At 44.4% G+C, this 26857-nt stretch overlaps 3 protein-coding genes across 4 annotated transcripts in view; 1 reads left to right on the plus strand and 2 right to left on the minus strand.

The window, feature by feature from the left end:
• The window catches only part of LOC119912641 (voltage-gated potassium channel subunit beta-3-like), a 25335-nt gene extending 6544 nt beyond the window's left edge, over window positions 1-18791 (minus strand). Inside the window, exons 1-9 of one of the 2 annotated variants that reach the window (XM_038731926.1) lie at window positions 18490-18791; window positions 8175-8218; window positions 8055-8092; window positions 7863-7942; window positions 6679-6723; window positions 6059-6103; window positions 5912-5955; window positions 1146-1232; window positions 558-643 (exon numbers count right to left, since the gene is read on the minus strand). In XM_038731926.1, the coding sequence (XP_038587854.1) occupies window positions 558-643; window positions 1146-1232; window positions 5912-5955; window positions 6059-6103; window positions 6679-6723; window positions 7863-7942; window positions 8055-8092; window positions 8175-8218; window positions 18490-18791 (771 nt within the window). Of the gene's footprint in view, window positions 1-557; window positions 644-1145; window positions 1233-5911; window positions 5956-6058; window positions 6104-6678; window positions 6724-7862; window positions 7943-8054; window positions 8093-8174; window positions 8219-10954; window positions 11626-18489 lie in introns of those variants that run through there. The other variant, XM_038731925.1, reaches the window with a different exon arrangement.
• LOC119912609 overlaps window positions 1-26857 on the minus strand; it is a 390500-nt gene that overhangs the window by 265728 nt on the left and 97915 nt on the right. The gene's annotated exons all lie outside the window — the stretch shown is intronic.
• The window catches only part of LOC119912627 (coxsackievirus and adenovirus receptor homolog), a gene marked incomplete in the record, with an annotated part of 333023 nt that overhangs the window by 116448 nt on the left and 189718 nt on the right, over window positions 1-26857 (plus strand).

Raw genomic sequence — 26857 nt, forward strand, 5'->3', positions numbered from 1 at the left:
TTCTACAGTTTTTCTGCCGAGGTTCTACTGAGGTTCTACTGTGTTTCTGCAGAGGGTCTGCTGTGTTTCTGCCGAGGTTCTACTGATGTTCTATTCTGTTTCTACTCTTTTTCTACTGTGTTTCTGCAGAGGTTCTACTTTGTTTCTACTGTGTTTCTGATCTGTTTCTGCAGAGGGTCTACTGATGTTCTATTCTGTTTCTACAGTTTTTCTGCGGAGGTTCTACTGTGTTTTTAATCTGTTTCTACTGTGTTTCTGCAGAGGTTCTGCCGAGGTTCTACTCTGTCTCTACTTTATTTATACTATTTTTCTGCTGAGGTTCTACTGAGGTTCTACTGAGGTTCTACTGTGTTTTTAATCTCTTTCTACTGTGTTTCTGCAGAGGTTCTGCAGAGGTTCTACTCTGCCTCTACTGTATTTCTACTGTTTTTCTGCTGAGGTTCTACTGTATTTTTAATCTCTTTCTACTGTGTTTCTGCAGAGGTTCTATTGATGTTCTACTCTGTTTCTACTGTATTTCTACTGTGTTTCTGCTGTGGTTGTGTGTTCTGTCCTACCATGATCTCCACGGCGTTCCAGCGTGACGTTCCCCAGTACATGGCGAGGCCCTGATCGATCACAAAGGTCATCGCACGAACGACTTCTGTAAACACAAACAGGAAAAACGCTCACTGCTCACTTTAAAGTGAGCTCACCATTTTGTAACGATGCCTGAATTTTTAAAATCTATATATTTGACTCAAAGAAATCCCATCATGCATTGTGAAAATTAGTTTACAGACGGTGGTCACTGACCAAGACGTATGTACCATCATGCATTGTGCTTAAATTGTGTGACAGCAAAGGTGTTAATGACAGCGCCGTGTCTCTCCTTAGACAGGGAGGAGGGACTGAGACACATTTTGAATTATAAAACTTTATTAAACCACGCTGGAAAAGTTGTTTCTTTACATGTTAATGAAAAGAACAAAAACAAACTCCTGCAAGTTTGTTCCACTGAGTCAGCGCCTGTAATTTACTTAATTTAATCTTAGAAATATCACATAATAATATTAGTCTGTCAAGTACAAGAGAACTTTTAGAGGATCGCTGAAGGGCTGCTAGGTTGAGATGATCGTTGTTTGCTATGTGTGCGTGTGTCTGACCCTCCATCGGTGCGTTGATGTCACTCCTGTTGGCGAAGACGATGTCCACGTAATCCAGCTGTAACCTGGAGAGAGATCCACGCAGACCTACAACACACACAAATCCTCTATTTCAGATAGCTGTGGTATTTTCAGCCCTCAAGGACAAAATTCAGGACAAACAGCAGCTGTCAATCTCCACTGTTTGTGCTGTACCTCGTTGGCTATTTGGTCCTTACGGGCCTCCGTAGCTTTAAACTACCCTTCACTATATTTGAAATGTCTTACAAGCAGAACATTAAGACAGTGTTGTACTCTGAGAACAAGAAAGCTTGTACGGCTGCCTTAATGCTCCGATGTATTTGATTGACAGATGACATATTAGTTTAAATGTGGCCCATATCAGACTGAAGTGTTCACGGCCTGAAAGTGACACGACGTCACACGCTGTTGTGCAGAAGTAAACAAGGCGCCACAACCTCTGGTTAGCTCCTACTTGGTAACCTTCCCGTATTTCATCACCCTCTCCTGGTTTCCTGACGGGGAAAGTCGCATTAAACCCCCATCTGAGTGACCAGGCTGAAGTCACAGTTCAAACAATCTGACCTGGATCTGACTTGGACCACATGTGAAAGGGGCCTCAGATCCGAACTGGAAACACTTTGGCTGGAGTCTGAACGCAGTCTAAGAAGAGACACCACATGGCTACAGAGACGTGCTAAATGATGTCAGAGATGCAAAACAACTAGAAAGAGACCGTCTGCAGTCTGCCTGCTGGCTGTGGTTGTTGTTTTCATTGTGTTCAGTGAAGTTATAAATTGAATCCTTCAGCTGAAGTTAAATCATCAGGTGTGTCTGACTTAATGTTATGCACGCTGGACTTATGAAAGGTCTGAGTCTGCCGGCCGCAGTTGATTTTCTCGAAGTGGGAACAAACTTTTGCCTGATCAGTCCTTGTTCTGAGCTCACGCACTCTACAGGAGGCTGAATGTGCCCGACGTGTTTTATATCCCTGCAGCTGCATGCAGCTCACGTTAGACTATCAAGTCGGCCGCAGTCATCTCAAACCTGACGCCCCAGCTGAGATGGGAATCTGTGTAACAGATGCATCACTCTGCACATGAACGAGTGATTCGTTTCCTCCCAACGTTCCTCGTTACCGCTCCATCTGACAGCTCCTGCGCCTGCGAGGAACTCTCTGTGTTTATTGTGAAAAACGGCTGACAGGAATAAACCGCTGTTCTTTCTGTTGTTTCAGGCTAAATATAGTTGGCTGTGTTTTGTTGTGTTTCTGAGCTGACAGCTCTGTCATCAGGACGCCTGGTCGACCTTGTGGAGGACGAACAGAGAGTGTGAAAGATAATCACACTTAACACCAGACGGAGTCACCGTGAAGACCAATTATACCGGAACGAGCACGTGGTTCTGTTTATACAGAGCAGCATCATGCTAACATGCTAACTCTCAGCGCCGTGGGCATAACAGAGTAAATGTCAGACATTATACTGTTGTTATGCTGCCTCGTTGTGATCGGAGCAAATAAGACGAATCTGCATTTCAGTATGTTCATATGTGTTCATTTAAAATTGATATCTGCTCTGTATATAACACTTTGGGATGTGTGTCTTTGAACGAGCTGCTGTGTGTTGAGCTTACAGGTGTTTCCAGCAGCCTGTGGCGTTCAGGTAAGCGCTCGCTCTCTACGCCTTTAAAGAGAAAATAATTAACCGTGAGGACACCCAGGACAAAGAGCAGCGAACAGGGAGGGGGAGAAGCCGTGTTTGGTTAGATATGATTTGTTTTAGTTTAGTTAGTTTGCCTCTTTTATTGCAGATATTAGCCTGCTCGTCCACAGAGACGACCATGTGAGCCTACAGTCCTTTGTCAGTTTGCTGCTCTGCTGAGCGTGTTATATAAGAGCGGGACAGTTTCCTGTTCAATTGTATTAATCTGTCACTTAAATCCACGGCACCATCACAACATTTTTTAATTATGTAACAACAGACGACTTGTCATGGATCTGATTCTGTATGTCAGATAAGTGGAGTGAAAAGTGCATTTCCCTCTGAGAGGTGGTGAAAAGGGAAACACTCAAGTAAAGTACAACTACCTAAAATGTGTACTTAAATACAGCACGTCAGTAAAAGTACACGTTTGCAGAGGGTGCAGATGTTGTTGTATCAGGATCAGAGACTCTTTGTGGGTTAAATTTAGCGTTTAGCATTTCACAGAGTGATTTAAGTCAACAGAGCTGTTAGCAGCTTTCAGCAGCGCCGATGATTGACGCTGCACGCTGATCTGTGTGTGTGTGTGTGTGTGTGTGCGTGAAACTCCTAATCCAGTCTCGTGTGACTGAGCCTCTTAAAGCCTGGACGACCTCCGCCAACTGACAGAGGACACGGACGACTCTGAGGGTGTTACAGAGAGAGTGTGAGTGATCAGTCTCCGGATCTAATCAGACTACGCTCGCTCAGAGGAGGATCTGGATTCCTGTGTTTATATATTTACATCAATCTAGCAAATAAAGTGTCAGAGTGGAATTAGTCATCAGGCTCTAATAACAAATGAGATATTTAAAACACCAACGTGGCTTTAAGGTTGTCGGCCGTCCCAATATTTACACAGATGAATGTTCATTACCGTCTCTCTGACTGTAAATAACAACACGTTCGAGTATTCTTTTACTGGACAAACATGCAGCGTTCGTTCAGATGCTTCGTTCGTTCGTCAGCACTACACCTGGCCTGATTTCAACAGCGTTATGGCACAAAAAACATTTTACCAGAAGCAGCCTGAGCGTGAGGGCAGGCTCTGAGGAGAGCATTACAATATCTAAACGTGAAATCAATAAGTCATGCTCTCACATTGAAAGAGCACACTCTAATTTAACCCTGAGTTTTGTCTGCAGGTCTTCCTCTCAGCGTCAGATCAGATGGCCGAGGGTTAAACAGTCAGATGATAACTCGTGCTATTAAAGCTTAATTACTGTGAAAGTGACCTGCCTCCCTGACAGAGGACAAATGTGTCCCTCAGAACTTATTCATAGTCAGTTTCTGATCAACACAACAAAAGAACGACCATGTTAAAAATATAAAAACTGAAGAAGGCTACGACTCCCCAGACCTGGTCTCATTCCCAGGTCATCATAAACCAGCATTTTGAAACGCCTTTTCAACACGTTGCTAATGTTGTGAAACGGTGAAGTTTGTTCAGGTTTTGACACCACTTGGTTTGGGAAAAGATAAAATAAGCACGCTGTGTAGAGTAAGATCTGTGATGTCTCAAACATAATAACTTTAAATAAATAAGCTGTTGACTTCAGGTTTCACACAGGACATGGACTACAGTTAAAGTGTTTGTCCACCACGACCACCTCCCTGCGCACGCTTTCTCACACTTTATACGACGCCACTTTCCGCTTTCCAGCCCGTTCTAACTCCCAGAGCGTCAAATCACTACACTCTGGGAAGCCCATTCACTGTTCAACGCTAAAAGCACTTTAAATAACCGAAAAGTCTGAGTAAGGAGATGGTGAAAAACTGAACCTTCATAGGTGACCGGAGTATATGTAAAGATAGTTGACGACCTGGGAAAGAGAGTGGACTGGACTCCCAGGGTGCTTTTCATTAACAACGGAGACGTTTTATAGAGGATTAATCACATCCTCCATACAACTCTATGGGGAAAAGCCCGTAACGCCGAAAAGGGCGGTTATCTCGCCCCTCCTGCTAGAAATCCAGTCGTCTGCTTTTAACAGCCAAAGGGGGTCGTGAGGGTCGATTTGACTTCGACTGCACGGGTGGTAGTAGTGACGCATCTTTCAGCGATTTTTATAAGATTTTACTGCTGATTCTATTCATGTAGTTTTTCTGTCCCGATGACCAGTGAAAGTGCAGTTCTGGCTCTCTCACCATTCATTCAGATAGGAGTCCGGTCTTGTTAGTCGTGTTGCCAAGATGGCTGCCGAGTGGTATGACTAGCCCATAAGGACTTTGCTAACAAACATCCAATCATACCCCTCATGGTTAGCTAGACTCTCTCTGGCTACTCACACAATCCGATTCCCCCTCGCCTCAACACTGACAGCAAACGATATTGTTACTGAAACTATTAGCTAACAACGTCTTACAACACAGAAGTCTCGTGTGGTAAGTCGCTCCACAGTGCGTTACTGTCCGACGCCAACGGGTCTGAGAGAACGAGTTGTTTCACACAACTTCGCTGTGAGCAGGAAATCTGTATTTTGTGTATTTGTAAAATAAAAACTATTAATAAAACTCGTCGCATCAAAAACCAACACATTCTCTCTTCAGTCTCGTAACATCCCGACGTTTGGTCAAAGCCCTTCGGCGTTGATTTTTAACGCCCTGGGTACCCCTTTAGCAGAATTTTTAGACGTTTAAGGCTCCACGGTCAAGTTAGCAGCAATAAATATGCGACATGCGGTTAGACTTTCAAAATAAAATGCTAGCGTTTCAAAACATCACCATTTAGAAACGGCACATTATTAAAGTCGTCAAACGTCGCAGTTTGGTTGGGTTTTGGCAACAAAACTACTTGGTTAAGGTTAGGAAAAGAGCATGGTTTGGATTAAAATAACTACATAGGTCAGTTAACATTGACGTTAACTTATGTCATTAAATAAAAATATTTAATTTTGTTTGACACGCCGGTCTCCTGGTTCAGAGTTCTGGTCCTCCATCCACCCCGACCACTGGAGGAGTGAGAACAGGTTATAAGAAACGCGACGTGAGTGAGGCCTTTTCTTTAAACTTGAATGTTGTTACCTTCGATGATGTGTTTCCGTGACAACCCTCGCTCTGTCTCCGCCCTGTGGACACACAAACACGTTAACACACACGCACACATGTGCTTCTGTTATATTTATATGAAAAGACTTAAAGCCTGCTGATCGGTGTGGACGCAGCACTCACTGTCCTCCCCAGTAGATCTTAGTGGTCACCACGTAGCTGGACCTCCTGGTCGAGAGAGAGAGAGAGAGAGAGAGTTAATGCAGCATTATTGTGGCGGCGTCACCATCAGTTACTGAGAGGGATGGAGGAGGCGTGATGGAGAGACGATTAAAAAGAGGAATGGACGTGAGGAAGGAGACGCAGAGAGAGAGACTGATGGAGGGAGAAACTGCTGAGTCACATCTTCAAGACAAAACACTTCCTTATTATTATCAGATAGTGTTTGCTGGGTCACCGCTCTGCTGTGTGTCTCTACAGTCTGAGAAAGCTGCCTCTCTCTGTTAAAACCTAACTTAACATGATGTGTTGTTTCCTTTATTTATCGCTTTCTGTATCGACAAACTGCGCCGGGTTAGTCGCAAAAAACAGTATGTTGATAGATGTGGAGGCCTCGTCCTCCCCAACATCTAGCTACCTAACTTTTAATTTAAGATTTCCTTCAGAATGGGGTTACAGTACGGGAAAATACTGAACAAGAAGCTGGTAATGTGTTGAATTTATAGATTTTTAGCAGCAAACTGCTTAGAAACCCTAATCTATGTATATAAATACTGTGTGGAGAAAGAGAAACAGCTGTTTACCTCCATCCTTTCTTCTTCAGGATGTTTCCCAGAGTCGTCTCTGCCCTGACAGACGGACAGAGACGTTAGTCCTCCAGATCTTGACAACTGAATATAACACATTTTAACTGAAAGTACACGTCTGTTTTCAGCTTTAGCTTCATTTAAATGTATTTTTTAACGGTTTGTCTCAGCAGGGACCAATACATCTTACACAGATCAACTGAAAACAGCAATAATATGTCTGTAACATTGTGTTTTTAACAGTTCACAACACCCGTCCCTAGAAGGGCTTTATGGAGATAAAACACTAAAACGTGTACAAGTAGAGTCAGTTACAGCACAAGAGAAGATAAAAGGAGGTAAAATTAGTATCTCAAGATGCAGTAACACACAAGTAAAGGCTCGTGCAGACTACACGACCTCCAGCGTGGGCCGATGGCCGTGCTGTTCACACTACATGACTGATTACAGGGGGTCACACACTACGCGAGCTGACAACGACTCTGTCATCCGACACTGGTCCCCAAACCCCGTTTTGCGGTGAAAAAGCAGCCGCCTGCTCTCATTGGCTGGATGTGGATGTCGAGTCGGCCGACTCCTCCAGATATTTGGCGTGTCAGATATCTGGCAGACGTCGGCGATGTGTCAGAAATGTGTCGGGGAGCCGTTTTGATGCGTCGTTGAGTAGTTCACACATAACGACTGGCGACCGCCGATCAACCCCTGATTTATTCCCGATCACAGCCTGACGGTCGCCGAGCGGCAAATCGTGTAACGTGAACTGGGCTTAACAGGAGACAGAGGACTAGACGTGAGGACAAGTTTTAGTGCTAAACCAACCAGGACTTCACAAGTTTGCAGCACTTTTTAAGTGTGTAGGTAGCGAGGTCCAGGACTTTGCTCCTTTCACTGAAAAGGTCGTCTGAGTAAAAGAAATTTTCCAAAATGAAACTTTCCAGCTGCCACTTGAAGCAGCTCTGGTGGATCTGCTGCTGCTCTGTAGCGTCTTGATGTATTTACAGAAAGGCTTTAGGAGCAGGGCACAACAGACGTGATCTCAGGACACCTTTCATAGAGCAGATCTAGACCCAACTCTTTCTAACTGTTACAGACCAGACCCTGGTTTCCAGTGGGTCCTGAACGGTGGGCTAAAAATCAACCAGCGAGCCCAGTGAAGATCAGACAGACAGTTTGTACTGTACCTCCCTGAGGCGTAAACCTCTGCTGTGTCGAACAAGTTCACTCCGCTGTCGTACGCCACCGACATCACACTCTCCGCCATCTACGCACAGAGGCAGTAACCCACATTAATGTGTGCAGAAACCTCTAGTAGTGGTTATGTAATTGTTTGTTCATGCGTTCAGCACACACACACACACACACACTAACTGTACCTCATCGGAGATCTGAGAGCCGAATGTCACCCATGTTCCTGTGAGAAGAGAAAGAGCATCACTGACTGGCTGTGTGGGATATACGGAAGTGTGCGTTACTGTGTGTGTTGCAGCGCTCACCCAGCCCTAAGCAGGACACTCTCAGGCCAGATTTCCCAAGATTCCTGCAGAACAATCAAATCAATCAGTTAATCAGTGAATCAATGAAGTTAGTTTGATGTCCCAAAATCCACAAACCCTGCGGCGCTTTGAGGGCCCTCAAACCACGACACTGTTTGATCTGATAAATACCTTTATTTATAAAGACAAATAAAATAAAGCCTCATACAATAGAACAGAAAGTGAATAGAAAATGGCACAAAGACGTCTCAGTCTGAGCTTTATATTTAAGAGAAACAATATTAAAAAGAAAGATCTTGTGGCCCCGCTGTACACGCATACCAGTCATCCGTCAACCAATCACACATCGGCAGCGAGCGATTGGACCAGTGTCTAATGAAACCTCTGCCTTTAATTAACACACATATTCATCAAGACCTTTCACTCAATAATCTGCAACGGTCAAAGGTCAGACAGCCAAGAACGATCGCACACACAAACATCAACATCATCAACTATAAAAGCAGTCTTCTCTCCAACAACTGAACTGGCATTTCCTCATACTGTACCACATGTGTGTGAATGCACGTGTTTGTTTTGCGTGTGTGTCTGACAGAAAGTACAAACACCAAAGTGAAAGTCGGCAGAAAACAGGATGAAAAACAATGAAAAAGCAGCATCAGGCCGTCTGATGGGCTAAAAATACCAGCAGCTGATGATTCGACTGTATTTTAGCGGACAGATAAAAGTTCATCCTAACATCAGCTGGAAACATGAAAACATCTTTCAGTCTGTTTTGGTTCCTCCGTCCACACTAAACCAACAAAGACTGAGTCGACTGGAAAACATCATCACACACTGACAGACACACCAGAACATGTATCCTCATCTGAGTCCAGGTTCTCCGTTTACAGGTCCGAGTCCACGTCGGCGGTAATCTTGTCAAAACCAAGTCACTGATGTTGACGCTAGAACCCAAGTCACAATTATTCATGTCCAAGTCCCAGTTGTCAATATTCAGGACAGAGTCCGAGTCTTTTCTATTTAGGTCTGAGCCCAAGTACAAATCTTCAGTATTTACATCCAAGTCCAAGTTAGTCCGAGTCTCAGGTCAGTGATGATTAACGTCGTTAACATTTATGTCACAGTCCAAACTGAAGTCCATTACATTCCAAGTCCAAGATATCACTAAAAGAGTCCTAGTCATAAATTTTTCTGGTCATATTTGAAGTCCAAGTCATGGATGTTGATGCCAAAGTGCGAGTCATAATTGTTCGTGTCCAAGTCCAAGTTATTGATATCCTTGTCTGGGCACAAGTTAAATTCTGAGATGTTAATGTCCGAGTCTCAGGTCAGTGATGATTAAGTCGTAGATGTTAACATTCCCAGTCCAAGTCCAAGTCATCAGTATTTAATCCATGTAGATTTTGAGTCATCAGGGTTACTGAGTCCTGAGTCTCTAACAGTCTCAGACTGGATCAAAATCTGAGTTCTGACATCTAAAAATCTATTTATGAAACGCACGTCGTGAGTCCAAGTCCTCGATATTCATAAACGAGTCCGACCAAGTCATTGATAGACCTGTCAAATTCTAATTTCAAGATATCAGTATTTATGCGAGAGTCCTATACATTCATTTTTCTATCTATGAAACCCACATTGTGGACAGTCATGTTCCAGTCCAGGTCCTTGATATTCACATCCGAGTCTGACCAAGTCATTGATAGTCATGTCGAATTCCAAGTCCAAGATATCAGTATTTATAAGAGAGTCCTATACATACATTTTTCTTGTCATCGTTCAAGTCCAAGTCATGGAAGTTAATGCCAGAGTCCGAGTCATATTCTTAGATGTTCATGTCCGAGTCTCAAGTCAGTTATGATTCAGTCTAAGATGTTAACATTTATGTCACAGTCCAAACTGAAGTCCTTGATATTCATGTCCCAGTCCAAGTCCAAGTCATCAAAATTTAATCCATGTACATTTTGAGTCCCGAGTCTCTAACAGTGTCAGACTGGATCAGTATATGAGTTTTATGAAACCCATGTCGTGGACATTCATGTTCGAGTCCAAGTCCTTGATATTCATGTCCCAGTCCAACCAAGTCATTGTAGTCGAATTCCAAGTCTAAGATATCAGTATTCATACAAGAGTCCTATACATACATTTTTCTTGTCATCGTTCAAGTCCAGGTCATGGATGTTGACGCCAGAGTCCGAGTCATAATTGTCCAAGTCCAAATTATTGATATTCTTGTCTGGGTACAAGTCATAATCCTAGATGTTCATGTCCGAGTCTCAGGTCAGTGATGATTGAGTCCGAGTCGTCAACATTTACAGTATGTCCCAGTCCAAACTGAAGTCCTTGATATTTAGATCCAAGTCCAAGATCAAGTCATAAATATTTAATCCAGGTCAATATTCAGTCATCATGTGTGGAACCAGGTCATCAATATCACCGAGTCTCTTACAGACCGAGTATCAATATCTGAGTTCAGACCATGAATATTTAACCTGAGTCATCAATATTCAAACTGTCTCAGGTTAAACAGACACACCAACCATCAATGTAAAATCTATACCCGAGAGCTGATCGATGGCTCTGAGCCGTCAGATGTGGCAGCGTTCCACACGGTTTCCCTGCTCGCTCACAAACAATGTGACCAGGTGCAACGGAAAATACACACACACACACACACACACACACACATATACTGTAACAAACATGAAACACGACCCTGAATCAACTCACTGCACCTGTCTGGTCATGTGACCGTCTCACTGTGTCAGTCTCACGCTCACCTGTACTTCATGTTGCTATGACGACCGAGGGCCTCCTTCATGTGGGCGTGGCCTAAGAGGGTGTGCCTGTTCGCCGGCTCCGCCCTGACCTTTGACTGACAGGGGGGGGCATTGCTGGTGTTCAACGCCACACGCCGCTCCTTCAGCTGGTGCTCGCTGACCCCACCTCCACCTCCGCCGCCCCCACCCACGTTACACGCTATGGACACCTGCATGCTGGTTACTATGGTAACAACCTTTCTATATATATATATGTGTATATATATATAATGAACTTTAAAGTTTCAAAACATAATGTGGAAACCGCCGCTGCCGCCAAGGTCGCCGGTCACTATGGTGACGATGGTAAGAATTCATGAGTGAGACGTTAACTTCCGAGTCTCACCATGTTGGAATCAATCAACCAATCAGAGTCACACTATAGGACACACAGAAACACACACACACACACACACTACAACTTTCTGTTGGTCTATCCGGTGGAAAGCATCCCGCCGTCTGCCCGACACACAGTCCCACAGCTGGAGGATGATGATGTGGAGGTGGTGGAGATGATGAAGAGCGTCCGTCTGTCCACAGCAGAAAAGAAAAGGACAACAAACAGATGGAGGGGAAGCGACAGAGAGGAGGGAAAGAAGTGAATCTCCAAAAGAAAAGCGAGCGTCCGACCTCGGGACTGTACTGCTGAAAGAAAGAGAGAGGGAGGGAGGGAGAGAGAGAGAGAGAGGGAGAGAGAGGAGAGAGAGAGAGAGAGAGGGAGGGTCTGTCTCGGTCGGCTGCACACTGGGCGAGCAAGCATTAGACAGACAGGGAGAGAGAGAGAGCAGCAGCAGCACTGTCACTGTGCAGGAAACCTTGTCCTCAGTGCTGCTGTAGGAAACCTGCTAATGTTACAGCTGTGTTTAATCACTGTGTATTTACAGAAGGGGTTACTGTCTGCCAGGCTCAGTCGAGGGCAAGAAAGTGCCCATATATTCCATGTTCTATGGTAGCCACAAAGGTCCAAAACACTGGACAGGTGTGTGTAGAGACGAACAGGTCACTTAAAGTACCAGTCTGCGGTTATTCTATATTTTATAAGAGGAAACAAAGTCTCCTGGCACAATAAAACACAGCAGTATATATCATGTACCAGTAACTCCCCCGAGTGTACTCTGGATTAATGTGTGAGGGGCCCCGAGGGAAACATTTGTTGGGCTCCTGATGGCCCCCACCATGTGTGTCCTTTGAGCTCCAATTAGGTTCGGTTCAACCAGTCTTTTATTATATATAACATGCAATGCAGGAGCACAATATAAACTCAAATAAGAAAGCAGGGGTTATTAGGGCCCCTCAGGGTCCAGGGCCCCGGGGCAGTTACACACTTAGTCAGGTTTTCAGAGTACTGAAATGAGCAAAGGTTTATTATTGTTTATGAAATTTGTAAAAAGTCTGTTAGTCCTTTTCTGAAACGTCTTTATATTGACCACGTCTCATCTCCAGTAAGGCTCCCGTCTCCACATCTCCTGGTCTCCAGTAAGGGTCCTGGTCTCCACATCTCCTGTTCTCCAGTAAGGGTCCCCTTCACCACATCTCCTGGTCTCCAGTAAGGGTCCTGGTCTCCACATCTCCTGGTCTCCAGTAAGGGTCCCCCTCACCACATCTCCTGGTCTCCAGTAAGGGTCCCGTCTCCACATCTCCTGGTCTCCAGTAAGGCTCCTGGTCACCACATCTCCTGGTATCCAGTAAGGCTCCTGGTCACCACATCTCCTGGTCTCCAGTAAGGCTCCCGTCTCCACATCTCCTGGTCTCCAGTAAGGCTCCCGTCTCCACATCTCCTGGTCTCCAGTAAGGGTCCCCGTCACCACATCTCCTGGTCTCCAGTAAGGCTCCCGTCTCCACATCTCCTGGTCTCCAGTAAGGCTCCTGACTCCACATCTCCTGGTCTCCAGTAAGGGTCCCCGTCACCACATCTCCTGTTCTCCAGTAAGGGTCCCCTTCACCACATCTACTGGTCTTCAGTAAGGGTCCTGGTCTCCACATCTCCTGGTCTCCAGTAAGGGTCCCCGTCACCACATCTCCTGGTCTCCAGTAAGGGTCCCCGTCACCACATCTCCTGGTCTCCAGTAAGGCTCCTGGTCACCACATCTCCTGGTCTCCAGTAAGGCTCCCGTCTCCACATCTCCTGGTCTCCAGTAAGGCTCCCGTCTCCACATCTCCTGGTCTCCAGTAAGGGTCCCCGTCACCACATCTCCTGTTCTCCAGTAAGGGTCCCCTTCACCACATCTCCTGGTCTCCAGTAAGGGTCCTGGTCTCCACATCTCCTGTTCTCCAGTAAGGGTCCCCGTCACCACATCTCCTGGTCTCCAGTAAGGGTGCTGGTCTCCACATCTCCTGGTCTCCAGTAAGGGTCCCCGTCACCACATCTCCTGTTCTCCAGTAAGGGTCCCCTTCACCACATCTCCTGGTCTCCAGTAAGGGTCCTGGTCTCCACATCTCCTGTTCTCCAGTAAGGGTCCCCTTCACCACATCTCCTGGTCTCCAGTAAGGGTCCTGGTCTCCACATCTCCTGGTCTCCAGTAAGGGTCCCCATCACCACATCTCCTGGTCTCCAGTAAGGGTCCCATCTCCACATCTCCTCGTCTTCAGTAAGGGTCCCCGTCACCACATCTCCTGGTCTCCAGTAAGGCTCCCGTCTCCACATCTCCTGGTCTCCAGTAAGGGTCTTGGTCTCCACATCTCCTGGTCTCCAGTAAGGGTCCTGGTCTTCACATCTCCTGGTCTCCAGTAAGGGTCCCCGTCACCACATCTCCTGTTCTCCAGTAAGGGTCCCCTTCACCACATCTCCTGGTCTCCAGTAAGGCTCCTGTCTCCACATCTCCTGGTCTCCAGTAAGGGTCCTGGTCTCCACATCTCCTGGTCTCCAGTAAGGGTCCTGGTCTCCACATCTCCTGGTCTCCAGTAAGGGTCCTGGTCTCCACATCTCCTGGTCTCCAGTAAGGGTCCCCGTCACCACATCTCCTGTTCTCCAGTAAGGGTCCCCTTCACCACATCTCCTGGTCTCCAGTAAGGGTCCTGGTCTCCACATCTCCTGTTCTCCAGTAAGGGTCCCCTTCACCACATCTCCTGGTCTCCAGTAAGGGTCCTGGTCTCCACATCTCCTGGTCTCCAGTAAGGGTCCCCCTCACCACATCTCCTGGTCTCCAGTAAGGGTCCCGTCTCCACATCTCCTGGTCTCCAGTAAGGCTCCTGGTCACCACATCTCCTGGTCTCCAGTAAGGCTCCTGGTCACCACATCTCCTGGTCTCCAGTAAGGCTCCCGTCTCCACATCTCCTGGTCTCCAGTAAGGCTCCCGTCTCCACATCTCCTGGTCTCCAGTAAGGCTCCCGTCTCCACATCTCCTGGTCTCCAGTAAGGGTCCCCGTCACCACATCTCCTGGTCTCCAGTAAGGCTCCCGTCTCCACATCTCCTGGTCTCCAGTAAGGCTCCCGACTCCACATCTCCTGGTCTCCAGTAAGGGTCCCCGTCACCACATCTCCTGTTCTCCAGTAAGGGTCCCCTTCACCACATCTACTGGTCTTCAGTAAGGGTCCTGGTCTCCACATCTCCTGTTCTCCAGTAAGGGTCCCCTTCACCACATCTCCTGGTCTCCAGTAAGGGTCCTGGTCTCCACATCTCCTGGTCTTCAGTAAGGGTCCCCGTCACCATATCTCCTGGTCTCCAGTAAGGGTCCCCGTCACCACATCTCCTGGTCTCCAGTAAGGCTCCTGGTCACCACATCTCCTGGTCTCCAGTAAGGCTCCTGTCTCCACATCTCCTGGTCTCCAGTAAGGCTCCTGGTCTCCACATCTCCTGGTCTCCAGTAAGGGTCCTGGTCTCCACATCTCCTGGTCTCCAGTAAGGGTCCTGGTCTCCACATCTCCTGGTCTCCAGTAAGGGTCTTGGTCTCCACATCTCCAGGTCTCCAGTAAGGGTCTTGGTCTCCACATCTCCAGGTCTCCAGTAAGGGTCTTGGTCTCCACATCTCCTGGTCTCCAGTAAGGGTCCCGTCTCCACATCTCCTGGTCTCCAGTAAGGGTCCTGGTCACCACATCTCCTGGTCTCCAGTAAATGTCCTGCTCTCCATATTACTGGTCTTAAAAATGCTTTGCTGGTTTACTGTCAGATGAAACTAAGACCAGCAGCACAGTGTCACATCTGAGAGTCTGAAGCTATTAAAGGTTTCAGGTTTCAGGTTTCAGAAACGAAACAGTCGACATTTTGAAAACTGTATCACTGAACTTGAGTTCAACGAGCATCAGAAGAAGTTTTTTTGGCCACCAGTACAGAAATACAGATGTTGCCACAGCTTTTTAAAACACAACAGAAACTCTGCTGTGATTGGTGCACTGCAGCTTGTGGGACTTGTATGTACTTGTGGTCGGTTGTAGTCTTGACTCTGACACTCGTGTGCTCTGGATTATGAGCAGGCTGCAGCACACAGAGACCAACGTGTCGCACTATCAGCACTACGTTGTTTGTTTCATTAAATCAAACCCGTTTGCAGTTATGTAATCGCACAGGACGACATCTGGATTAATCGTGCAGCACTAATTTAGATAACTGACTAAACGTTTTCACCCTGTTTGTCAGTTGAATATTTCACATCCTGTTTTAATTTGTAAAGCAGTGTTTCACTTTGAGGAAATAAAACGTCATGTTGATGTTTGTTTCTCTTCTTGTGTCGGATTAATTTGTTGTGTTGCAGCTTCCTGCAGATCATTTGACGCTGAAGCAGAGTTTCAGACCCTCCCCCACTCCTCCCCCACTCCTCCTCCTCCTCCTCTTCTTCTCTCCATCACACTCTCGTACCACACAACTGGACACAGTGTGAGGCCCGAGGCTGGAGGTCTGCTGTCACTAATGTGGACCACAGCAGCAGACTCCTCTGATGCGTCTCAAACCGTTTGTTCTATTTCAACAACACTTTTTACCCACTGAAGTCTGAGTTTATGCAGAAAATAAGATTAAATCACCTTTAAATTCTGCTTCTCTCTCATCTTATTTTAGCCTCCTCAGCATCGTTTTATCTGACACCTGATGTGTTTTTTTTAATTGTCTGACCCACTTTGTGAAACTGTGGATCTCTCCTGGTTAAATAAAGGTTAAATTAGAAAAAACATAATTATATTTGTCACTGTGTATGTTCCCTGTTAAGATTATCTTTAATAATAAAAACCAGCAGTGTAGAACTTGATCAATATTTCTCTTTGTGCTGAGATGAAGATTGAAAATTGAACATCTGCTCGGTGAAACGGTGAAAGAGTGATCGTCAAGCCGTCCCCACAGACAGCTGATCTGTCTTCTGTGTCCGCTCCCCGGGGACCAATCAGAGCTAAGACGTCATTATGACATCACAGATACTGTTGACAGTACCAGCAGTAATGAAATGACAGGAGTGACCGAGGACAGCTGGAACATCTTTAACATTTCTGTCTGTATCTCAGAGCTTTTTTAAGCTGGTGGGTTCAAACTGTGATACAAACTAGTCTCAAACTCAAGGAGGAGAACGTGGCAGTCTGGGTTAGTAACAAACACGGGGTGAACTGTAACACTGTGTAATAAAGAAGAAAGATTTTATTCAAGGTTTTTATTTTTTACATAACTAATCATATTAGTGAACCAAATGTGCTGAATATCATCATGTGGTGACTGAGTGTGTTTGTTGTTACAGCTAACCTGAGTTTAAATACAAAGCAGCAGAAGCTAGAACAAAAATTTAATTTAGAAAAAATACTCTACCTCAAAATTATTTTTACCTTCTACCACAGGATGCTACTGCCCCAGTCCCCGGTCTCCCCTGTTGTACAATCATGTGTGTGTACTGCATGTATTACTACTATAGCTGCAGGTATTAGTATTAGTATTAGTATTAGTATTAGTACTGTGGAAATATTTTGTGTTTCTCCTCCTCTCTTTGAGCTGGACCATCAGCCGTCCTGGGACCTCTCTCTCCTCTCGCTACCCCTCTTCTCACCCCTCTTGTCCCTCCTCCTCTCTCTCCTACCTCCCTTCCTCTCTTTGAGCTGGACCAGCTGTCCTGGGCCCTCCTCACCTCCCTCCCTCGTCTTGTGTTTGTGAGTCCTGTCCTCTTTCAGGTCTCTGTGGTGGAGAGGAGGAGGTCTTGCTCACATCCTGCTAATAATACTGTGTTTATAGGTATCAGTACTGCTTCAGGAAGTACTAGTATGTGTAGATACACCTGCTGTGTTTAAATGTTTTTGAAATGATGATGATTCAGCTCTAGATGATGAAGACGTACACACTACACAACTATACACACACACACACACACACACACACACACAGAAGCATGACTCAGCAGCATCAGGAGCCAATCAGAATCACCCGATATGAGACTCAGGACACCAGTCTGACCAGTATATCTCTGCTCCAGTTTAACCAGTGTGTTCCTCTCTGTGTCTCACGTAGTTACAGTGTCTCAGCGCCCTCTCCTGGTTGGTCAGAGTCATTGCAACCTGCTCACACTGCTGACCAATCAGCTGTAATCCAAACCAACCAACCAGACTACAGCCGATTTAAACAGACTGACTTCAGACTGTCACGTGTTGCTACTCCTGAGACTGGAGGTGGAAATGTTTGAAATAAAGTCAGATCTAGAGTTTAGAAGAACTGTATGTGTTTTGATCAATGAGCACTGTGTTAAGAGGAATAGTACTGTTATTGTGTTTTGGGGTATTGGTACAACGTTTGCTGTTTGGATGTAACTGAACTGTTTTTGGAAGTACTACTGTGTCCTGAAAAACACTTTAGCACATGAAAAAAACATAATAACATAAAGTTTAACTATATGTAATATGTAAATATATACACATAATCTTTCTCTGTCAGGGATATTTCTGAGCAAAACTGTTAAGTCGTAACATTTACATTTGCTCATTTGACAGACGCTTCTCTCATCATTATGTTGCATTTTTTATTGTTTGTACTGTGATTTATAATGATGTGGGGCTTTTACATTTAAATTTACTCATTTGGAGGACACATTCAATGTTTATTATTTTGCATTTGTTTGTTTTTCTTAACCAGCCTGTGAAGCCAAAGACAAATTGAAATCTCTTTGAAATGGACGCATGGCCAAGACACGTTGGCAGCACTTTTGAATGCTAAAGGTAGGTGTAGGATATTTAACAGTAAAGTCAGAGTGAGGAGGTGGTTGGGGTGGACGTTGGATGGTGGGCCAGAACCGGACTTTCACTTGGGAGACTAGTGTTCATTTCCAGTGTTTTTTGGTTATTTTAACCAAAATCACGATCTTTTCCTAAACCAAACTGCAGCATTTCACATTGTTATGTACTTTTATTTTGAAAGTCTAACTGGACACTGATTGCATATTTATTGTTGCTAACTTAACTCACAAAATAAAGCTAAAGGGAAGCTATGGGCTTTAAAAAGCGCCACCAACGGGTCTTGACCAAGCATCTATATGATAAGTTGGCAGTGCCAGCAGGTCACAGGAAACAGATGTGGAGATTAATCTTTCCGGCTGCTCACCTGTACGGCATGTTGCTCTGCTCCATGGTGACGTCACACTCCTTCAGGTAGATCTCCAGTCGTCTCCTCTCCATCAGCCTCCTCGCCGCCTCCAGGATCTGTGACGCCAGCACAGATTCTTCTTTCTCCTTGGTTTCTTTCTTGCCGTCACCTTTCTCCGTTTTCCCAGCATTCCCTCTGTTCACCTTCGGCTTTTTGTTGAAGCCATACAGCTCCTCCACCGAAAACTTGCCACTTTTTCCTCCCGCCGTCGCTGAGGGCCCGACAGCAGCTCCCACAGCCGACGCCCGGCCTGCAAACATGGCTGACAAACAAGGCTGAAGTTTTCAACATGAAATAACAGCGTAGGTCAATTAATGCTACTGTTTACAATAAATATGGAGCTATGTTAAGACAAGGAAACGCCAGCAATGTTTAGAGAAGGCAACTGAAACCTAATGCCAACAATGAAAGACTGCGTTCCTACAGTGTGTCGTGGCAAAGACAATTGTCCTCCTCTCACTGCCTCTCCACAGGGGGGGCCCAAGGCTCGGTGCTAGGGCCCCTTCACTTCTCAATTTAAACCACCTCACTGGGGCCAGTCATTCGTTTTCATGGCTTGTCCTACCACTGCTACGCAGACGATACGCAACTCTACCTATCCCTCCCGCCAGACGACCCGAGTGTCTCGGCAGGAATCACATACAGTCTCTCAGGCATATGTGCATGGATGAAGGCTTGCCACCTTCAAGTAAACCTCTCTAAGACTGAACTCTTGGTCATTCCAGCCAAACTACAAATTGACTCCTCAACCATCACTCCAACCAGGGTGGTGAGAAACGTTATATACAACTTAAGAAATATCAGACTCTGCCTCACTCAGTAACAAATAAATGTCAATTGTTTCTCATACTTGCTGCTTTGGATTAATGCTAATGCTAACTGCTAATGGAGACTATGGGTGAAGATAATGAAGATATCTGAAAAGCTTGATACTGAGGTTCCTCCTATGTTCTTTCAACATTTTAGGAGTCCAACTAACTAATAATAATCTCTTTTTGTAGTAAAAAACAAAAACAGATCAAAATGGATTTCAGACACGTTACTGTATTTTTATTCTTCACCAGCTAATTAGCCGACGTTAGCAGTGCTCTTTTGTGATGAGTGTGACGAATATGTTAATATGGTAAAAAGGAGGCTTTAACATTAAGCTAACATGGGCTGTTGTTGTGTAGCTGCAGCTGAGTGGAGAATATAACAGTGACTTATTTAATTGCCTTTATATAAGAACGAACAAAGATAAAATCATAAAAGAACGTGTGATTGAACTTTTTGTCACCACACCATACTGACGATTAGGTTAGGGTGACCATGCTTCCTTTTCTCGGACATGTCCTCTTTTTGGGACCTCCAGTTGAGTTTTCTAAATTGCCCACATTCATTGTGTGTTTTTTCACTGCTTTCACATTTCTCTTTAGGTCTCAGCTTCAATGTCATCAATGTAAATTTTTGTGAACCTACCAATCATTCATTCATTCATTTTGCTGACGCTTTTATCCAAAGCGACTTTCAATTGCTGTGTATGCCAGAGGTCAAATGTGTCTTATCCTCTGTGTCATCACCACAATCACCAGCCAATCACAGCCCGGTTGGCACAATAATTTAATGAATGAGAACAACGTACCATAATTAAACATCTGTAACTGAAAATAATATTATACTAGTGGTATATAGGATACTATTATCTGAAAATATAACAAATACACTGACATTAATGATACAAAATATAAACTTTAATAAGACAGAAAACAGTTTTATTTGTGAATCAGTTGGATCCATGTGAAGCAGAATGGAAAGCTGGTACGTGGCAGTGCCACATAAAGGTGCTACCAATCTAGATGCCCTGAGTAACATAGTTGCATGGATACCGCACCCCAAAACACCATTTCCACTGTGCCACCAATTACTGGAACCCCCACAGCCAAAACTTTCCACCATCTCCTATTTTTTAAAAACCTAAATATGTTGAATCAACTTGAGGCCTCAGTGAGGAACAGAATTTGACGTGTTTCCTTTACTTTATTACAGCTGATGGACGCAGTACTTGTACTTCCTGTAACTTTAAGATTTTTGTCGATCTGACCAGGACACGGTGGTGCAGAACTGTCCAAGCTTTGAGCTGAAACCAAACAGGTTGTCAGACTTGTTTTAAAATGCCTTCATATGTTCACAGAAACTACTACACGTCCCATCAGCCCCTGCAGGAGGCTGCACACAAAGCAAACTCTTTAGGACGTACCTGGTCAAAGGTGTCTGATTCCTGTCGTCCTGTCGCTCTGTCAGTGTTTTCAGCTCTCTGTCCACCTTCTTCTGTCTGTCTCTGTGCTCTGATATTAATCCTGTTGGTTTAATCCCACCAATCAGAGCTCAGATACCATGTCCGTTTGTCTGCCCGTCTGTCTGTGTTACTAACGACAGACCAGCAGGATTAAAACCTGTAGCTCCAAAATATCAAACTCTCTGTACAGATGTTAAATATGGCCTCTTGCCCGGATCCTCAATCCGACCATAATCTCACACTCACTCACACACACACACACACACACACATCTTTAAAGAGAGAGAGAGAGAGAGGTAGAGCGAGGTAGGGTACGACTGGATGAGACACTTTGACTCCTGCGTCCTCTGACCTAAACCTGAAACACGTTTTGCTTCCTGTTCCAACGTTGAGTTTCGCTTCACGTCAGTGAAAGTCGACCTGCTGCGGATCAATAATCAATAATCACATCAGCGATCAGTCGACTGCTGGTGCGTTCAAGGACGCTCTCACATTAAACAGTCAGTACATTTAAAGTACTTTCTACTTCCTGCGTTATCAATCTACTCCACTACATTTGTTTGACAGCATTAGTTACCAGTTACTACACACAGTTAGATTATTAATACAAAATACTATACTATATAATACTATGTTCTTCTGCACCATGAGTACTTTTACTGTTACTTAAATACTTTTATTTAAGTAAGATTTTAAATGCAGGACTTGTACTTGCAACTATAACAAGTTATATTTCATTAAAGTACCTCAGTACTTCAATCACTGGTCTGTTTGTTTTCATTAAGTTAACTTTCCACATCTGCATGAACCTAATTTGTACTTTATGGACAAAATCAATGTGTAAAACTCAAACAATAAAATAATTTACATAAAACAACAAGACAAGCACAAACGTAGAGTAAACGGGCTTTTTTAAGATTAGTGATCAGACCTGAGAGTTTTGTCCCGTGTTCTTGTGTCAGATGATGTTTCATCATTAACTCATACTTGGTCATACTTACATCAAAATAACGCAAGTATTTCTACTCGAGTACTTGTTTTAATAAAGTATCAGTACTTCTACTTGAGTATACTCTCCCACCTCCGCCGTGTACTTTATTCAGTAGCAGAACACCGGCGCTGATCTGAACATCAGATAATCTCTAATCCCTGCGATCATCTGTCCGTCACACAGATCCAACACTTCCTGTCAGTTTGCATCTCTGCGTCCTGCACGTTTGTTCTGAGATAACAAAAACAGCAGGAGACAAACATCAGACAGAGAGAGAGAAGTAAAATGCTGCGTATTAATAACAAGGTTTTACTGAGCCTGTTGCCGTGACGTCAGCAGAAACACAAGGAGGTCAAACTGAGGTCAAACAGCTGGAAGCCACCTGATCATGTGACGGGAGTCTTTCCTACAAAATAATCCTGCGTTTCTACACGTTTATATTCAGGCTCAATAAAGTTTCAATAAAGATTCAATAGAGACAAACGGAGTCATTTACTGATATTCTGTTTTTACAGAATTTACAAAAGTGAGGACATTTTGTCCCGTCCTCACATCTTCAAAGGAAGACCAAGGCCAGTTTCAGGGTCCAGGTTTCAGGGTCCAGGTTTCAGGGGCCAGGTTTCAGGGTCCAGGTTTCGGGGGCCAGGTTTCAGGGTCCTGTCAGTGAGGGTCCTCACAGGAACAGGAAGACAGCGTGTGTGTGGCTGCAGTATGTTTTTCAGTGGGATTACAGATTATGTCAGCTCAGGGATTACAGGGTCTGAATACACTCACTCACATCTGAACTGTACAGAATAATAAATGTCTTCACAGAACTTCAATTCAATTCAATTCAATTTTATTTATATAGCGCCAAATCACAACAACAGTTATCTCACAGCGCTTTTCATAAAAGAGCAGGTCTAGACCGTACTCTGTGATGATATTTACAGAAGCCCAACAGTTCCCACCAAGAGCAAGCACTAGGCGACAGAGGCAAGGAAAAACTTCCTTTTAAGAGGCAGAAACCTCGAGCAGAACCATGGCTCAGGGTGGGCGGCCATCTGCCTCGACCGGTTGGGGTGAGAGAGAGAGAGAGAGAGAAAGAGAGAGAGAAGAGAGTGAAAGAGAGAGAGAGAGAGAAAGAGAGAGAGAGAGAGAGAGAGAGGATGTAAGGAGAGAGAGAGGGGAGGGAGGCAGCCTACACAATATACACACAGAGGTACAGACAGCGAAGGTAATGTTGCTATAAACTAAATGAAAAATGGTACAGATATTTATAATAGTGTTAATGGTAACCATCGTAATGTTAATGATTATAATAACAATAAGACTAGCAACAATAGTCGTTGCAGTAGAGGGTGTCGAGCAGGAACACGGGGGCAGCAGGCGACCCGCAGCCACAGATCCAGACTCCACAGCTCCAGAGCCAGAAAACCTGCAGGAAGTGATAGGAGGAGAGAGGAGAGGGACGAGAAAGCACAAGACTACCAGAAAGGGGAGAAGTTGTGTTAGTAACATGCAATAATGGGATAAGGTTGCATACAGAGGGAGAGAAAGTAGAGGAGAGAGGAGCTCAGTGCATCATGGGAAATCCCCCGGCAGTCTAGGCCTATAGCAGCATAACTAAGGGATGGTTCAGGACTACCTGAGCCAGCCCTAACTATAAGCTTTATCAAAGAGGAAAGTCTTAAGCCTACTCTTAAATGTGGAGATGGTGTCTGCCTCCTGAACCCAAACTGGAACCTGGTTCCACAGGAGAGGAGCTTGATAGCTGAACGCTCTGGCTCCTAGTCTACTTTTGGAGACTCTAGGAACCACAAGTAACCCTGCATTCTGGGAGCGCAGTGCTCTGGTGGGGTAGTAAGGTACTATGAGCTCTTTAAGATAAGATGGTGCCTGACCATTAAGAGCTTTGTAGGTAAGAAGAATGATTTTAAATTCTATTCTGGATTTTACTGGAAGCCAATGCAAAGAAGCTAAAACAGGAGAAATGTGATCTCTTTTCCTGGTTCCTGTCAGAACACGTGCTGCAGCATTCTGGATCAGCTGAAGAGTCTTAATGGACTTTTTCGAGCAGCCTGATAATAAGGAATTGCAGTAATCCAGCCTAGAAGTAACAAATGCATGGACTAGTTTTTCTGCATCATTTTTAGACAGGATGTTCCTGATTTTCGCAATATTACGTAGGTGAAAAAAGGCGGTCCTTGAAATTTGCTTAATGTGGACTTAAACGACATGTCCTGATCAAAGATAACTCCAAGATTCCTCACAGTGGTGCTGGAGGCCAAGGCGATGCCATCCAGGGAAACTATATCTTTAGATAATGCGTCACGGAGGTGCTTAGGCCCCAGAACAATAACTTCAGTTTTATCTGAGTTTAACATAGAAAATTACAGCTCATCCAGGTTTTAACATCCTGAAGGCACATTTGAAGTTTAGCTAACTGATGAGTTTCATCTGGCTTGATCGATAGATATAACTGAGTATCATCTGCATAACAATGAAAGCTTATGGAATGTTTCCTGATAATATTGCCTAAAGGAAGCATATATAAAGTGAAGAGGATTGGTCCAAGGACAGATCCTTGAGGAACTCCATGAGTAACTTTGGCGTGCATGGAGGACTCATCGTTAACATGTACAAACTGAAATCGATCTGATAAATAGGACTTAAACCAGCTTAGAGCGGTTCCTTTAATGCCAATGAAATATTCCAGTCTCTGCAATAGGATCTGATGGTCAATGGTATCAAATGCAGCACTAAGATCTAATAAAACCAGTACAGAGACAAGTCCTTTGTCTGATGCAATAAGGAGGTCATTAGTAATTTTCACCAGTGCTGTCTCTGTGCTATGATGAGCTCTAAATCCTGACTGAAAATCCTCAAATAAACTATTGCTCTGTAGAAAGTCACACAGCTGTTTAGCAACTGCTTTCTCCAGAACCTTAGAGAGAAATGGAAGGTTAGATATAGGTCTATAGTTGATAAAACATCCGGATCAAGTTTGGGCTTTTTCAGAAGAGGTTTAATTACAGCTACTTTAAAGTACTGTGGTACATAGCCTGTTGATAAAGATAGATTGATCATATCTAGTATAGAGTGCTGACTAAGGGTAAAACATCTTTAAGCAGCCTAGTCGGGATGGGGTCTAAGAGGCAGGTTGATGGTTTAGATGAAGAAATTATTGAAGTTAGTTGGTAAAGATTGAGGGAAGCAAAACAGTCTAAACATGTATCTGGTTCTACAGCTGTTTCTAAGGTTCCTGAGTTAGAGATAAGTTGGTGCCAGTTGAGGGCAGGTCTTGGTGAATTTTGTCTCTAATAGCTAGAATTTTATCATTAAAGAAGCTCATGAAGTCGTAACTACTGAGAGCTATGGGAATACTTGGCTCAATAGAGCTGTGACTCTCTGTCAGCCTGGCTACAGTGCTGAAAAGAAACCTGGGGTTGTTCCTATTTTCCTCTATTAATGACGAGTAGTACGCTGCTCTGGCATTACGGAGGGCCTTCCTATAAGTTTTAAGACTATCTTGCCAAATTAAACGAGAATTTTCCACTTTGGTGGAACGCCAATTCCTCTCAAGTTTCCGTGATATTTGCTTTAATTTGCGAGTTTCAGTATTATACCATGGAGCTAACCGTCTTTGTTTTAGTATTTTCTTTTTTAGAGGGGCTACAGAGTCGAGTGTCATTCGCAGCGAGCCAGCAGCACTATCAACAAGATGATCGATTTGGGAGGGACTGAAATTAGCATAGGAGTCCTCCGTTACTTTGTGACTAGATAATGTATTTAGAGCTGATGGAATCGCATCCTTAAATTTAGCTATAGCACTATCAGACAGACATCTTGTATAGAAATTTTTGCCCAATGGCGAGTAGTTCAGCAATACAAACTCAAAAGTTATCAAACAGTGGTCGGATAAAGAGGGATTCTGTGGGAACACCACTAAATGTTCAATTTCAATACCATACACCAAAACAAGGTCAGGGTGTGGTTAAAACAGTGAGTCGGTTCATGAACACTCTGAGAGAAGCCGATGGAATCTAACAAAGAGATAAACGCAGTACTGAAGCTGTCATTCTCAACATCTACATGAATATTAAAATCCCCTACAATAATAACTTTGTCCGTTTTAAGGACTAAAGTTGACAAAAACTCTGCAAATTCAGATAAGAATTCAGAATACGGGCCAGGTGTTCGGTACACTATAACAAAAAGAATTGGTTGCAGTGATTTCCAACTTGGGTGCGAAAGACTAAGAACAAGACTTTCAAATGAGTTATAGTTTAGTTTAGGTTTAGAGCTGATTAATAGGCTAGAGTCGAAGATAGCTGCAACTCCACCTCCTCGGCCTGTGCCTCGAGGAATGTGAGTATTAATATGACTGGGAGGGGTGGATTCATTTAGGCTAACATATTCTCCATCACCCAGCCAGGTTTCAGTAAGACCAAATAAATCGATATCATAATCTGATATTAGTTCATTTACTAGTACACCTTTAGAAGAGAGAGATCTGATGTTTAAGAGTCCACATTTAACTCTCCTATTTGTTTGCACTATTGCTCTTGTGGTTTTAATTTTTATAAGGTTTTTATGCACAGCTCCTCTTCTGTTTACCTTTTTAAATAATTTCGATGGTCGGGGGACAGACACCGTCACTATAGGATTTTCACTAAGTAACTCCTGAAATGGAGGAGCAGAGAAGTGTGTTAGACTGCGACTCTGCGTAGGGTTTTGGGTGGGTAACTGCTGAAAAAGAAGGGCAGAGAAGTGTGTTAAACTGCGACTCTGCCTCCTGGTCTCAACTCTGGGTTGTCATGGATTTGGTCCACTAATAAACTTGGCCAGATTTCTAGAAATGAGAGCTGCTCCTTCCCAAGTGGGATGGATGCCGTCTCTCCGGATCAGACCAGGTCTTCCCCAGAAAGTCTGCCAATGATCAACAAAGCCCACATCGTTTGCTGGACACCACCTCGACAACCAGCGGCGGAATGACGACATGCGGCTATACATGTCATCACTGGTCAGATTTGGCAGGGGTCCAGAGAAAACTACGGTGTCCGACATTGTTTTTGCAT

This window comes from Micropterus salmoides, unplaced genomic scaffold, assembly GCF_014851395.1.
Source record: "Micropterus salmoides isolate LMB-PRFRI ecotype aquatic unplaced genomic scaffold, ASM1485139v1 Ms_hic_scaffold_2, whole genome shotgun sequence".
Lineage (NCBI taxonomy): Eukaryota > Metazoa > Chordata > Actinopteri > Centrarchiformes > Centrarchidae > Micropterus > Micropterus salmoides.